The sequence below is a fragment of the Penicillium daleae genome (assembly GCF_028827525.1).
Source record: "Penicillium daleae strain IBT 16125 chromosome Unknown utg000005l_segment0_segment0, whole genome shotgun sequence".
NCBI lineage: Eukaryota > Fungi > Ascomycota > Eurotiomycetes > Eurotiales > Aspergillaceae > Penicillium > Penicillium daleae.
The window spans coordinates 2,569,657-2,584,570 of record NW_026623153.1 but is presented as its reverse complement, the minus strand read 5'-3'; the positions used below and the strand labels follow the sequence as shown (position 1 = coordinate 2,584,570).

Here is a 14,914-nt window from a genome sequence, read left to right as displayed (position 1 = left end):
GGACAGCCTGCCCACCGGCCAGTCGTGCCCTTTTCTTCCTTCTCTTCTCCTCTTCCTCTTCTTCTTTCTTTCTCTTCTCTCCTCACACCTCCGGTTGTCTCTGCTGTTGGCTTTGAGCTTTTGTTCACTGCGCTTAGCATCCTCTTTTCTCCTGCGCGTCCTCTCTGAGGCTTGTATACTCTTCTCCTCTTGTTCCCCGATCCTGCCTTTGCGATGGCCTTCCCAGCTATCTGCTCGCCTCGATCTGCCCGTCTCCTTCTTACTGGGAGTGAGGATCTGCCAACCTTCGCCCTGAAGACATCCCTCGATGTCCGCCCCGTGGTGAAGAACCCGCCGGTCTACTTCCCCGGTATGAAGCCACTCGCTCGCCCCTGGCGACTGCCTGCCTGGCGTAAACCCCATGTCGACGACCTGCAGAAGAAGCTTCCTGCTCCCGAGCCCGAGCTCCCTCCTCTGCCCAGTCCCCGACTGGATTGCCAGCCCAGTCCCGTCCTGTCTCTTCCTCCCGTTCTGGCTCGCGGCCGCCCTCTTTTTTCCCCGCCAGCTCCGATTCTGAAGCGTGCTGAGGTTCCTGCAAAGGCTCGTGAGCGTCATGTATCCTTTGGGAATGCAGTCGTCCATGAAGTTGAGCGGTTCCCATGGCGTGTCTTCCCTCCCCCTCGCTTTGCTGTTTTCGAGCCCAAGCGACGTTCGTTCCCTCTTCGTCTTCCTTCTCCTCTTCCAGAGGAATTGCCGCGTCGTCAGCGGTATCTTGAGGTCACCGTTCGAGGCCCCACTATGGGACAGTGGCTCGGATGGACCGCTTGTGCTATTGGCGTCATGACTGTTCTTTCGTGGTTGTGATTGGGAGGACCTTGGGCATTTTTATCCTGTTTCTCACCCACCTTCTACACTCTTTATACCTGTGGGACCGGCCTGGCCATTGTATATCTCTTCTCTCTTCTCTTCTGTCTTCTCTTCTCTGCTTTCCATTTCATTTCTTCCCCCAGTGTGATTCGTTCAGAAAAATTGAAAAAACACAAAAAAAAACGGGCCTTGTGCTCTCCCCTGCGTTGCCCCATGTCGCTGCTGTTGTTTTTTCCTGTTTGTTCTCTTCTTTTGGCCGGTGGGTATCTCCGGATACCTGCCCAGTGCGCTCATGAGACCACAGGTACGATCTCGCCGAACCAACCCGCCGAACGAACCGAGCTGCAGAGGTTATGCCCCCGGAGGCTGATTGGGGAGGATGGTGGCTTCGCCTTTGGGCGAAACAGGTCAGACCACTTCATGATTTGCTTGACTATTTGTTGACCCCATCGACAGACTTTTGAACGACTCGCCGGGTCCCGATTGCAGAAGAAAGTCCGCTGGAGGCAGATCGGGGAGGATGGTGGCGGGCTCTTGCCCAAAAAAAAGATATGTTGTCTCCATGACATCTTAATGCGACATCTACTGACATTCTCCCTAGCTCGAAACATTCCACCTGGGCTCGATTGGAGAAGAAAATGGCTGCTTGAGGCAGATCGGGGAGGATGGTGGTGGGCTCTCGCCCAGAAAGAAGATATGTTTCCCAATACCGTACTCATTTGATCTATGCTGACAACTTTAACAGGTCCCTCACCATGATGATGCAGAAATGCACTATCTGAGGCCAATCACCATCTTTGGTGATAATTCATGCCAGAACGGAACCTTCATGTCACAGCACGCTGCTGCGGTGTGTCGAGGAACCTTACCATTCCACAATAACTACCGTTGACAAGCAACTGCTGGATGGTCTCTCTGGGCAGATGGATGCTCCCCCGTGTGGCTGGGTTGTTGTCGGGGAGTATCTGACTAACAGCTTGTGTACGTAGCGATCAATGTATCTCGTAATCTCATATCTGGCTTCCTCTTCCCATGATAATGTTCATTCCGAAGTCCCTCCCGTACATTCTCAGTTTAAAGCTTGAATCCGGAGGAGTCATGGCCAGAACTGCCCAAACAGTAATTTTATGAGATGGCTGTAGCATGTAAACTCCGTGCTCGACTGACTGCCGAGTGCAATACTGAGCCACTGGAGCATTCGCTGGGGGCCGAGAGGGGGGGCATAGAAATCCTCACCAGCTGCCCAGCTGGTGATTCCTTTGCTTGTTACCATGAGATTACAAATGACCATGAACAACCAAAATTATGTGCTTGATACGATGGGTGATCGGCCATTGTGTAACAAAAGCTCGGGGAGAAGCTCTGAAGTGACAGCCTTGTTTTGGAGAAGATGCCAACTAAACGGAAGGAAAATTGAATTGAATTCATTCTACTCGCGACTGATTCTTTTGAATAGACTTATCAGACTGATACCTCGTTTACATACATGACTCCCCGAACCTCCATGTCATTTGCGCCGTAGCCCGTGGCGACGCCGTGAATGTTCGCCATAACTGAGGGTGAAGCCGTGAGAGTAACGGCAGGAGCATTCTTGTTCGAACGTAGGATGACGTAGTATAGTAAACAGTCGGCAAGGCTCTGGCCGATGGAAGGCTCGGTAGAGTCGATGGTTGTGGCTTTTTCGGTGTCAGTGACGGAGTGGATGGAAAGTACCTAGAAGGGAGCTTAGATCAGCGCAGTTTACAATAACATGTATGACAGTCGGATCTTTACACAGTAGTTTTGTCGACTCTGGGAATTCGCTTGTTATGATGGTCTATCAAGGGATATAGTCTCTTTACCTCAATTATTTGTTCTTTTGGTCAGCGGATGGGCCATTTTGTCGGGCGATCAATCAATCAATCAATCAACACTCTATTAACCTGATGCAGCCTAACTAGTGGCGTAATGGCTATGCAGGCGCTTCCTCCGGCGGAAGCAAGAGTGATCCGAACGCCAGCCAAAGCACATGAAACAGTAAATACATAGGAAATCGGCGTATTGCAATATAAAATCAGCCCGAAAACAGTACCAAAACGCCCGCAGTGCCCTCAATCCCACGATATATCTTTCAATTGGCCCTGACATTGGCCCGTTTTGTCGGGCGAGGAGGCCCAGCCTTGTCATATTGCGTAGTCAATGAATTGAACAAGCGCGGACCAGAGCCATCTCATATAATTTGGGTGGGAAAATACAGTGGAGGATGGTTGAGGTAGAAATACGAAAGTAATTCAATACTGTGAATTTCATAGATTCTACAGCGTACGTAGTTGGCAGGACGTAACATGGGGGCGTTGATATGATCCACTTGCTGATTTGTTACTCTGCAATCTTCCGCCTACAACTTCCCGACTGGACTAAAATCCTCTCTTTTGCGTAAAGCCCTATATAGTGCTATTTCTAATTCGATCAACAGACCCGTCACGGCAGCGTCACCGGGTGGCATAAGCTGAGTGAATAGTGCAGCTGTAATGCCCGTCTGTTGATCGATCCACTATTTCCCAATGTATACGAGTTAGATATTTGTTGACTGTGCACGAATAATCATCGAATCATGACTTTGCTCTTACCCAGTGAAGATTTGGTAGTCCGCTCCAGTTCACTGTACCGTGAGGCCGGCGACCAGGGATATCTTTTAGCGTTATTGTTCCAGCCAAACAATGATCTGCCTGGTCAATATCATCGACTGATTTTATACCAAGGATACGTCGCATTTGACTTCCCAAAGGCAAAGGCATTGCTGCTCGGGAGGCATCACTAAGTTGTGGTCGGAATAAGACATCAACACCAGCTTTCGTCAATAACGGCTGTCCACCTTGCAAGAGAGCAGTCAGGAGTTTGATAAAGTCATTTGGCGTGCTCCAAAGTCCGATTCCTCCCAGGTCGTCTTTTAGCGGCTGTCCCAACATGACAGGAATGGACTTGACGGATTTCGTGCCCTGACCAACACTAACCCGATAGGCCATTCCTAGTCTTCGGGGAAGAGTCTCTTCACGTAGCTCTGGATGAAAGGTTGTTGATGTGGCTCCGATTTTTGACCAGATATTTTTCTGCATGTATTCTTCAAGCGAGCAGTTACAGACATTTTCGATCTGCGGGTGTTAGTTGCCACTCAAGTGAACGCTAGGATGACTTACTAGGCGACCGGCCCAGTCCAAACCCGCTCCATACCCCCATGAGGTTCCGGGCTCGAAGAGAATTGGGTGAGTGTATCCTTCCTAGGATTAGATCTTGTAAATTCCAATCTCCAAAAGGGTCAAATTTTTGACGGATGAAGGGTGATGAAACTGACCATGCTCCCGCAGAACGTGTGTGCTGATCGACCCACTGACTTGGACCACTTTTTTAGTAGAGTTGATGAACTGTCATAAATGAAGCCAGAAGTGTGACATATCAGATCTCTGAGGATATGTGTGGTTATCATTAGTTTATTGATTCATTTCCTTTCCGGCAACGACCCTGAGTAACGACGAGCGTATCTTACCGAGGAGTTATCTTCCCCTGAATAGGCAGAAGTTTGGGTTGCATTGAATTTGACGGTTGATCTACTAAGTTTTAGTGAGTTACGTGCCAGTCCTGGGACGGAAACTACCTTCTTTCGTATCTTGCAGGATTTGTATGTCCGCAAGCTCGGGAACTCTTTCACGAACATCGTCGTCTAATGATAAAACTCCACGTTCCACGAGTTGCATGATAGCCACCGCGGTCATAAGTTTTGTCATTGATGCAACCCAGTACAATGCATCAAATCCCAACGGCTCTGCATCATGTCCATCGGCATTGATTCTTCCCGTAGCGCGTTTGTAAAGTGTCCTTCCTATTTGAACATGTCAGACTGTCAGACACATCGAAGGGAGGAAGCGGGTGATTAAAAGACATGAATTTCATTGGTAAATCAAGCTAGATATCAAAAATTGTCGACATACCTGACTTGTCAACAACGATGAACACCGCACCGTGCAACGATCCGGTTGAAGGATCTGTGAACCCATCTAAGATGCGGTCGAGGGAATCCATGGGTCAAATCGGGCTCTAGTAGGCTGGAAGATATTCCTCGAAAGTCGAAGAATTATTCTTAATTCCAAGATTCTCGTAATTGAAATAAGCCCCCTATCTTCCGCTTATCTAGACGATCGTCAAACAGTGGAAAATAGCCGAGGTCCTTCGCCGCCCCTCTACGTTTATGCGACCGAGGCTAGTATGACTGCAATATCATGACACGCTTGACGCTTGAAATACGAGATGGCACTATGATTGGAAATACTCAAGTATTATGTGAAATATGGTCTATGCGGCGACTGGAGTAGAGCAGGCCAAAGGATATCCGCACACGCGATTGATTGCCTTGCGCTCGAGTCATTCTTCTCTCGTTTGAGATATCGGATCCGCTTTGAATGAATGATTGCTAGAGTAAACTTAATTTTATTTTACGTCATGTTAGGTAGAGTATGGTTTATCTGCCCATAATCGAGGAGAATGCAACTTCCCCGCAAAGGACTATACCCCGCTACCCCGGACTCGGCGTTTATGCGGATATCGTGCATTGCAGTGTGAGTCATGACATTCGTACCTCGGCGAAACGACGGAGGTTCTTACAAGGCCTCATTCAAAATACCTTGTCCTGGCTTGGATTTGTTTAGTGGAACTATCAAGCTGAATGATTTCAATACATATTTGTAGCTAGGCAAGCACAAAAACCCGTTCTGATCAGGAAACAGCAGAACCAATTTCAGTATGATACAATTAGAAGTCCGGTCCATCTTCTACGGACAAAATATATCCATCCATTATCCCCAGCCATTAAATCATCTTCGCATGCGACCAATCTGTTTAGGCTAAGATCACAGACGCGGCAAATATACCCAAAATAGCATTCAGCAAAACTTTATTTGCTGATGCGCTATTGCCCGTAGGAGTTGATGTTGAAGAGCCCGTGCTGGTCTTGCTAGCTGTGGACGTAGATCCGGATGAATTCGTCGAAGAAGCCGCCGATGTACCGGTCGGGGAACCGGAAGAGGTGGTTGTAGCGGCAGTGGACGCGGTGGTCTTTACAGAGCTGGTGGATGTAGCAGTTGTTGAGACAGCTGTGGATGTAGTCAGAGTGATGCCGCAAACTGCTTCGGCATCAAAAGTGAATGGCATGTTCCTGGCGTCGCAGTCCGCCTGCTGGCGCACGATAGAGTCTTGATATCGTACAATGAGTGATTAGCGGGAGATTCTACTTGCAAGTAGAGCATGGCGAAGCTTACCAGGCAAGACGGAGCTGGCGCATTTCTTCCCCATACAACAGAAGTAGGCTTCGCGATATTTCTGTTGGTCGCACATGCAGGCCGGATCATTGGCGCAAGATCCGTTAAAGGAGCTGAAGAAGCACCCATTCTGATCAAGATAAAACATGTAAGTCATTGGTATTTCTCGTGGCAAGGCTGGCAAATTCAGCTGCAAGATAGGAAGGGATGTCACCTACATCGCAGGTGGCGTTCTCATTCTGCTCTGTTTGATTGTAGGTTGCGGCCACCAGAGGCGCGCCAAGGAGCCCGACGAGCGTCAATAGGGAGGAAAGTCGAACCATGGTAGTGAATGTTAAACGAATGACTGAAAAGAGCGACGAGTCGTTGAGACAGAAGTTGGATGTTTCTTCAAAACCGCTCCAAGCGGATTGGGGATGGCCCCTTTCTTTTGTAGAAAATTGTGGCCATCATTTAAAGACCGCTAGCCTCGTTTGGGAGGCTGTGAAAGCCTAGTGCTCATTTCTGACTCGATTGTTTGGGTGGCATCGCAGCAGACCCGTCGGGTCTAACCGACTAGTGCAACCCTTCGAGAGCCGCAAAGAGGGTCGAATGGAGTCCGATTGGGGGCTAAGCTTCAGAGGGATGCATCGTATGGGGCGAATTATTCGATCGAACAGGAGCCGATCGGGATAATAATGACTGAAAAAACTACAATACAAGATAATAACCATGGGGCTCTTTCGCAAGTCTTTGCTAGATCTAACCGTGCGCCTGACTGTATACATGGACCAGATGTAGTCGATTGGGGTAGTTAGATGCTTACGTGGGCGTGATTTCGAGAGCACGGTATACATATATCAGGTGTACAAGACTCGAGGCAAGGGATGTCTAACATCTTATGAAGATTCAATTGCACGAATGATAGAGAAATAGGACCGATTCATGGTTTCTCGGAGGAGGTTCCCCTTGTCAGGCAGGAAGAGCGAGATTAGTTGTACAGAACAGGCCCCAAGCGAGGGTCCGTGGAGAGAACAAGCCTGGAACTATCTATTCTTAGTGAAAAAATCGCATTAGCCTGTCAGGCACACCAATTAGCTCGCGTATCTTCATCGGCTAAGGTAACCAACGAGAAAACTGCTTACAAGCTGCGTATTCTGGAGCACTAGAAATTTGCCTACCCACATACAATTAAGGTGGCGTTCAAGAGACCACTCCGTGCTGAGAAATACCCATCAGCCAACAGCCCAGATGGGCGCTTGTTGTCCTTGAGGAAAGGGATACGATGTTTGGAAGGCATAAAATGATGTTCACGGAATTGTCAGTCTGTATCGTTTTGTTGTAGTGAGGATTTGAGCAACCTGTTTTTGATCACGCGCGTTGAAAAGACGTGTTAGGATTCAATGTCGCGTTTTACACTGGCCAAGAGGTGTGGGGGATTAATCCACCTTTGGAGAGAAACGTACCCCAGTCGAAGCCGAAGAGAACAACTACAGCAACGTGTATAGGGAACCCATAGCCTTACGACAAAAACAAAAGGGAGCTATCGTCAATGTGAGTAAATTTTTATTCCGGCTGATGCCTAATCAAGGTACTTTTCCACTGACAGATTTGTGCTTTTGTACGGAGGCGGCTCATAACCCGTAATGGTCGAGACTGCCGATTGACGAAGGTGACACATCCATCTCGAAATCGCGAGTCATAACGATGCTAGGCTAACCTTTGCTTTCGGGACGCGGTCTTGTGCGATCGGTTACGTTTTCTATGGGATTGCCACAGTAGTGGCCCCTATTGGAGCCCAGTTCTATGCTGCCCAGATACCGCTGCTGTCAATAACTCGTGCCTTGTCGTGTGCTGCTGATGAGATTCGGGAACAACCGATCCACGAAGACTTTCGTCGGCGGGATACTCGCCGCAATAATTGCGCAGCATATCTCTACGGTTGAAGAGATCGAGACGAAAGCCGTATTCCAGGAAGCGTCTTCAGTGGTGTATAGTTTGATAACATACACCAGACGAACAATACCAGCAATACACGCACTATAATTCGGTGAGAAAAAATGGCTTAAAATTGTGGTTATCAGAGGTCTTACAATGCGCCCAGTGAGAGAAGGAAAACGAGTATGATCTTCTTTTGAGTCCTAAGTAGCCCCGTTGTCAGACAAAACATGGCTCAGTTTTCCAATGAAACAACCAACCCAGCATAGTTCTCATTGGAAGCAATAGGACCACGATGTCAGACGCCAGGAATAAGGAACCGAATGCAATCCAGAATGGTAATGCTGGAAAGCAGGTGAAACTGTTAAGATCATCGTTTCATGGATTCCACGCAGCACCGATGAGCCGACATCTGAACGACGCGCCTAAGATACAGGTGACACCCATTGCAACAACGAATGTGAGAGTCCCAATTATCGCCCAACAAAGGACAGGGAACAATCGTAGGTATAGCATGACTATCGACGATTTCACGAAACGCAAAAGCGAAATTGTCCACGATCAAAGTCTGTGTTCCCAGTCCCAAACGCCTCCAGGAAGCTCGGATTTAAAGACATCGAGAGCAAGGAGACAGGCATCATCAGACATTTCCCCAAAGAGTGCAAGGACCAATGAAGAAGGGGTGATTCAAGTCTCCTAAACCTTATGGCCGTTAGTTCCTACTTTCTGCCTTTGACCCTACTACGCCTGGTATAGGACCTAACCAGAAGCGAGCCGCTGTTCATAAAAAGGTATATCATGCTCACCCAAGGACTGTGTTGGTATTTCTGAAGAGACTTTTAGGGTGAAATTAAAACAAACGTCTTCCACCTTTGCGGCATTGCTTGCTCCAACAAAACAGCACCTGGACTCATCACTGCGTGCATGGGTCTGTCCCTCTGTGAGTAACTTGTCTACACGATTGCGAAGTCTGGTGATGCTAAGACATAGAATAGGTGGGGACCGAGTGACGGACACGTTAGAACGAGAAGCCCTGCTCCAAATACTCGTCAGAACAGAAGAAATTCACGCATTATCGACCAAAGAAGCCCAACGAGAGCTGAAAGAGGCGTGGGATTGGAGTATTCATTGAATAGTAGATCAAAATTGATGTACCGAAAGTAATTAGCTCGGCTAAAGCTTGACGATAATTAGAGCTGGTTGGAGTTTTGGCTCGAAGACCTGGAAAACTGAGTAGCATATCCACGAAGACCGAGATTTAAGCCAAACAATGGACAGGGAAAACCATTGTGGGACCAACTACGGCCAACTCAATGAGTGGGGAACAAAGGAGCCAGAAGACGCCGCTTTGTAATCCGTTGCAGGGAAAATATTCAGTTTCCGTGAAGATGCATTTACACTTTGCCCAGAGAACGTTATTTCAAGTATTTGACAAGGTGAAGCCTCTCTTGGTCCCGTTGAAATTACACAGGGAGTACTGCAGCGGTCTTCCGGAGGGTAAAATTGACTACTGTACTATGGCGAGTTTGGCCCCCAAACAATTACCCAAATAATGCAACCCGCGCGTAATCCTCTGTTTTGGGCTTAGTCTGAGCCTTGCTATTTCCAATGATTATGCAAGTTTTCTCTGACCTTCGACACTCTCAACTCCGGGTGGTAGCTCAATAGACAAAAGGCAGAGGACACATTGAAGGTGCTTCTCATCAGGAGTCTAAGGAAACTTAGAACCAATATCTCATCATTGAGTACTCACACGGTGAAAGAAGAGGATCTCAACTATCCTGATTAATTGACAGCTATCACATTGCCACGTCCACAAACTCCGATGGTGGGCGTTCCAGGTCGCTCCAAAGCATGTCGTACCTGCAGGCGGCGCAAGAAAGGCGTAAGTTGATAGGCTACGAGATTCACCTGACGTATATTCTGTCTGCGATAATAATAACTGAGGCTTTAGTGCGACCTGCAGAAGCCCTTCTGCGGGCAATGTAGAAGGGCATGCATTCCTTGCGAAGGTTATTCTACGAGCTTGACCGTACATCGATATGACGGAAGCAAAAAAAGCCTGGATTATTCAAATGTCAAGGGAAACAATTACACCCAAACCAGACTAGTTTTGAGCCCTGAGACTGAATTTTCATCCTCAACCCAGGCACAGTCACGTTCGCCGGTGACCAGGATGGATCATGTCGCTTTTTCTCGTGCAGCTTTGGAATCTGCCTTCGAAGGGATGTTCTGGAGCTATTATCTACCAAATAGTCGCTGCTCTTCCCTCCTTGATAGTAGCCAACGTACTCTTGGAGGTTCGATCAGCGTAGTCGGGGATCTTCTCCCACATAGTGCCCTGCTTCGCACTGCTGTTGGCGCTATGGCCCTCCGATCAGTGGCAACCATGAATAAAGAATCGCATTCGATGAAACAACAGGCTATCAGACTCCACGCCAGTGCGTTACAGCAGATAAGGAAATTACTCACCTCCAATCGCAATAATGGGCTTGAGATGCTAAGTGCTACTCGAGTGTTCAGCTTCTACGAGGTATTTGAAATTTCAGAGCGTGAATTTGAGGCGAACTATGGTACAGCCTTGACTAAGCCTTCGATGAACCAATCTAGGCATTGTATGGAAGCGATTGGGCTGATCAAGAGACTCATTATCGGAACTGGAGTGTGCATCATTCTGGCGATCTCGCACTCACGGTTTCAGCAGCCCCTGAATTTTATTGCACGGGCATAGCTCATCGGCTTTTTGTTGATGGTCGGCTCAATTTGGTACTTTGCACCTACTGTAGCCTGGGAAATGGCTAACATTTTATCAGGCCCTATATGCACATGTGTGCCGCAAAAGGTCCATTTTGATTGAGCCAGCCTGGATGAAGGCTCCGTGGAAGCTCCATGACAAGACCCCGAAAGATTTGCTTGTGGATATCCTCCTGGAGATTCCCTCGTTATACGAAGGCATTGATGAACTAGAAGGTAAGGAGCGTTTTAACTTGGCCTTCCGCCAAGAGCTTCAAGAAGCCGCCCGTGGTGCCATTACCCGCTTATTGCAATGGGCCGCAAAATTTGGCATCTCGGTGGATCTCTCACGGCCAGATTGGCAATCCCCGAGAAGCTTCACAAATGATGAAATAGCCAATGTGCATCTCATGTCCTTTTACTGGGCTACACTTATGATCGCTCATCATTCCTATCGGATGATATCCCATGAGGAGCCAAATACCCTTGGTATCGATGTCGACAACTGTTGCCGCAAAATCATCCGCTGTATCGCTTTATTCGTGCATCCCTCTACTGGTATTTTCCGCCAGCACCTTATGCCCTTTCCAGCCATGACCGCAATCCAACATTTGAATTCGGCACATCCACTTACATTGAAACCAGAACGTGAGTATCTTCTGTCAATTTCGACAATGCCCGAGTTTGCAGGAATGTGCAAATTCATGACAAGTCTGCATCCAGAGCTATTCGTGGGCTCTGGAGGTATCAAAATAGAACTTGAGAAATAACCAGCTGGGACCCCATCCAAGTCTTTCAAAATTCGCTTTCTTCAGCTTTATTTCTTAGAATCACTGTTGTCCCTGCCGTCACATTAGAGAATTTTTCTGTGTACAAGTTCCCCTGTCTTTTCATGAGCCAAGCCATTTACAGGAGACTAGAAATATTGTCTCCCATTGCTGGCATGTACAGAAACCTCCACTCTTGCAGTCAGACACATTTCGTCCGTTGATGGATTGTACCTATTTCATAGGGGTTTCTATCGCAAAACGCAAGATGAAGTAGGAGTATTTTATTGAATAATTCTCTATTTTCTAGGGCAATAAACCCAAATAGGAACTTTTTATCACTGAGCTCGTTCCAGTGTATCGTTTGTTTGGAAGGTACATGGGCTCCTCAGAGTGTGCATCAGGTTTTGACCAAATTTTAGTGATCTAGAGCGCTTGCTTACCCTGTGTTTCAATTGGCAGGAAGCACATTGCCACGAAGGAAGCTAAGATCAATGCGCCTGCTGCATAGATGGGTGCAACTGGATCAGTGCTGGCATAAATTCCGATGATTGGGGCCATGAGACCTGCAATTCGGTTCAAGCAGCTAGCAATGCCTGACCCTGTGCCACGGTTGGGAGCAGGGAATACCTCAGGCGTGTAGGCATACAAAACACCATACATGATCATCTGGAAAAAGGACTCGAGCGAGGAGCAAACCAACTGAACATTAGGATCCTTGGAGGCTGTGAAGCAGAACAACAAGATCCCGGTGATCAAGGTTGAGCCGGCCATCGTTCCCTTTCGACCGATGTATTTGATATCGACAGTTACCCATCCAAGAAGTGGCCCGGGGATACCGCACACTGCTGTGATGGCGTAGTTCCGATATGTCTCGTAGGTTGTGGAGTTTGCACTGAGGTATTGAGGGAGGAAAGCGTTGAACAGTGTGTAGCCCATTCCGATACACGTCCAGCAGAACCAGATGAGAATAGCTGGGGTTTGATTAGTAATGCACATAAAGCAGGATTGGGTACAATAACATACTTGAAGTTGCAGTTCGCTTGTTCTTGAAAAGTGGTGCAACCTGCTGATACGAGAATCTCTCGAGGGACCTTTGGATGATCTCTCTGGTCGACAAACCCTGCTTCTTATTCTCTTCTGGGTATCCCCCAATTTCATTAAGAATATCCTCTGTGAGCCATGTTGTGGTCTTGTTTTTGTAGGCGATCCCTTGAACAGCAGCGACAGCCTCGTCCTGGCGGCCGCGGGAGACGAGGAACTTTGGTGATTCGTACAGAGTGAAAAGGAAGAAACGGCAGAGGAAACCGATGAAGGTGATGGCCCCAAGAGACAGAACAAGGTATCTCCAGCCCCAGTTGTTGGCCTTAGTGCACGCGGCGTAACTTTCACAGGAGAAGTTAGGAATGAAAGCCCAAGCAAGCATACTGTCTACAGGTTAGCTTCGCGCTAAAAGAAAGGGAGATTTATGACAAACCTGGCAATAAGAGTGCCAACGGACCACCATGTTGCTAGTCCACTAAGAATACTACTGGAATTCGGGGGCAGACATTCCAAGAAGACGGCCGCGTCAACAGGCAAGTTTCCGCCAACGCCGAGACCCAAACAAGCATAAAGCGCACATGTACTTTGTCGAATGTCAGCTTAATAATTTTTTAGGACCAATACTCAACCATACCCAATCCAGGTGGGCGCACCACCGGCGGCAAGACCAAACGTGCCACAAATACAAAGGGTCATGTTGAAAGCTGGGCGTCTACCAATTGCGTCGGAGGCAATACCCCAGAACGAAGCACCTATAATCAACCCGACAAAAAGAGAGCAAGTTGCAAATCGCGAATCTGTCTCGGAAACACCAAATTCCATGGCGACCGGAGTGAGAGTAAGGGCAACACCCTGCATGTTGTCAGCTGAAATATGTAACTTCTCTCGGACAGTCGCATTCATACCTGCAACCAGAGGCTAGTGTGGTGTAAGGTTAGTCAAGGGCGTTCGCCAAGGTAGCTAACGGTGGATGTCCATGATAACTTACTTGTCAGCAATCCAACCCATACCGCAGAGAACAAACAGGCCCCACTGGTACCGGCCCATACCAATGTCCTGAACGGCCCTATTGATGATTTTCGCCTTCCCTTTAATTCGAGCTAATTTAGCTTACATTATCATTTGAGGAACTGGGGTTTAAAACCCAGCTTCAGTTGATGACATGAAATTAGTGGGAAATGGTATACATACGGTCATAAACAGTATCGTGGCCTGAAGCAGCGATATCCGATTCCACTTCAGCTCGGAGTGCTTCCAAAGTCAGTGTGGTGCCATCGTGAATCCCGCTGGTGCCATTCTCTTGAGAAGAAGCTCTATCAAGGCTAGAATTTGATCCATTGTTTGCCGTATCTTGATTCTTTGGTGCGGAGCCACTGGCAAGAGGCACCACGACCTCGGGGAATCCTCGCCGATCGCGGTTGGTAAAGAGATCCTTCCAATTCAGATCAGACATGGTGCTCGGGTCTTGAATTTCGCAACAGGGCAATGAATGGAGTTGAGGGGTAAGATGGAAGGTTGGTGTGATGGAATTTCGCTACTCGCGCGGAGGGCTATGCTTATCGTCTTTCTTCCGGTTTGTCGCTACTATCTGTTCGTCAAGCGTGGTGTAGTGTCTGGCGCGATGGTGGGTGTAGTTCGCAGATGCAAGGGCTCATCAAGTTAATCCAAGTTGCAATGCGACACCGAGGAGATTGCGCGATGGGATAGCAAGTGTATAGGACGTGGCGCAACGGGTTTGAAAACGCAACTAATTGCTGCTACCTTTCAGAGCTTCGAGTTTGTGCTAGACGTTGAGTATGGACGAAGTTTCTTGGACTCTGAAACTATCTAGCAGTTGAAGGCTGTCAGCAGTCCCGAGATTCGATCGATTGAAATGAATTAGCGTGAAAGACACCAAGGTTCTTTGTTAAGAACAGCCAGCCGGTCAAGAGCAGTGGTTAGTATGCCTTCCCCGGGGAGTGATGGTAGGACTCGTTTGTTCTCGTGGCTCGACAACGGACAAGGACGCCGGGAGAGAAAGAAGAAAGTCCCATTCTTATTATCATTACCAACGAAAATCTTTCGTGAAGCCGAATCCTCCTTAGATAACATAAACTTGCCCGTGTGGTACATGCAATGTCGGCCAACCAGGCGAGTTCCATATTGCCCTATGGGTCAAGCTACAGCCACTGATGTATGGCGCACGCCGCGAGTATCCACAACCGATCCACCGACTCAAGCCTCGTTCGGAAGGACAACTGCAATCCCACTTTCCGGCCATCTGCCAAGAATGCTAAGCGAGGATTGGACAACGCAAGTGTTGAGAGACATCGGCGAAAC

At 48.1% G+C, this 14,914-nt stretch overlaps 7 protein-coding genes across 7 annotated transcripts; 2 read left to right on the top strand and 5 right to left on the bottom strand.

Moving 5' to 3' along the window:
- Positions 1 to 213: 213 nt before the first annotated feature.
- Positions 214 to 843, top strand: N7458_005139 (uncharacterized protein; the record flags this gene model as incomplete). Its single annotated transcript, XM_056908521.1, has 1 exon — positions 214 to 843. One exon carries the CDS (start codon positions 214 to 216, stop codon positions 841 to 843), a length of 630 nt encoding a protein of 209 aa, XP_056767139.1.
- Positions 844 to 3,223: 2,380 nt separating this feature from the next.
- On the bottom strand, positions 3,224 to 4,309 carry N7458_005138 (serine hydrolase domain-containing protein; the record flags this gene model as incomplete). Its single annotated transcript, XM_056908520.1, has 4 exons — positions 3,224 to 3,379; positions 3,456 to 3,977; positions 4,023 to 4,103; positions 4,178 to 4,309. 4 exons carry the CDS (start codon positions 4,307 to 4,309, stop codon positions 3,224 to 3,226), a joined length of 891 nt encoding a protein of 296 aa, XP_056767138.1.
- Positions 4,310 to 4,448: 139 nt separating this feature from the next.
- On the bottom strand, positions 4,449 to 4,902 carry N7458_005137 (esterase; the record flags this gene model as incomplete). Its single annotated transcript, XM_056908519.1, has 2 exons — positions 4,449 to 4,702; positions 4,812 to 4,902. 2 exons carry the CDS (start codon positions 4,900 to 4,902, stop codon positions 4,449 to 4,451), a joined length of 345 nt encoding a protein of 114 aa, XP_056767137.1.
- Positions 4,903 to 5,715: 813 nt separating this feature from the next.
- On the bottom strand, positions 5,716 to 6,027 carry N7458_005136 (uncharacterized protein; the record flags this gene model as incomplete). Its single annotated transcript, XM_056908518.1, has 1 exon — positions 5,716 to 6,027. One exon carries the CDS (start codon positions 6,025 to 6,027, stop codon positions 5,716 to 5,718), a length of 312 nt encoding a protein of 103 aa, XP_056767136.1.
- A 1,915-nt stretch (positions 6,028 to 7,942) lies between these two features.
- Positions 7,943 to 8,283, bottom strand: N7458_005135 (uncharacterized protein; the record flags this gene model as incomplete). The annotated part of the gene is made up of 2 exons (XM_056908517.1): positions 7,943 to 8,153; positions 8,207 to 8,283. 2 exons carry the CDS (start codon positions 8,281 to 8,283, stop codon positions 7,943 to 7,945), a joined length of 288 nt encoding a protein of 95 aa, XP_056767135.1.
- A 2,635-nt stretch (positions 8,284 to 10,918) lies between these two features.
- On the top strand, positions 10,919 to 11,554 carry N7458_005134 (uncharacterized protein; the record flags this gene model as incomplete). The annotated part of the gene is made up of 1 exon (XM_056908516.1): positions 10,919 to 11,554. The coding sequence occupies one exon, from the start codon at positions 10,919 to 10,921 to the stop codon at positions 11,552 to 11,554; it is 636 nt and encodes a 211-aa protein (XP_056767134.1).
- Positions 11,555 to 11,977: 423 nt separating this feature from the next.
- Positions 11,978 to 14,048, bottom strand: N7458_005133 (MFS transporter; the record flags this gene model as incomplete). The annotated part of the gene is made up of 7 exons (XM_056908515.1): positions 11,978 to 12,525; positions 12,578 to 12,978; positions 13,029 to 13,178; positions 13,230 to 13,447; positions 13,501 to 13,513; positions 13,584 to 13,683; positions 13,787 to 14,048. The coding sequence occupies 7 exons, from the start codon at positions 14,046 to 14,048 to the stop codon at positions 11,978 to 11,980; spliced, it is 1,692 nt and encodes a 563-aa protein (XP_056767133.1).
- Between the last annotated feature and the right edge of the window lie 866 nt (positions 14,049 to 14,914).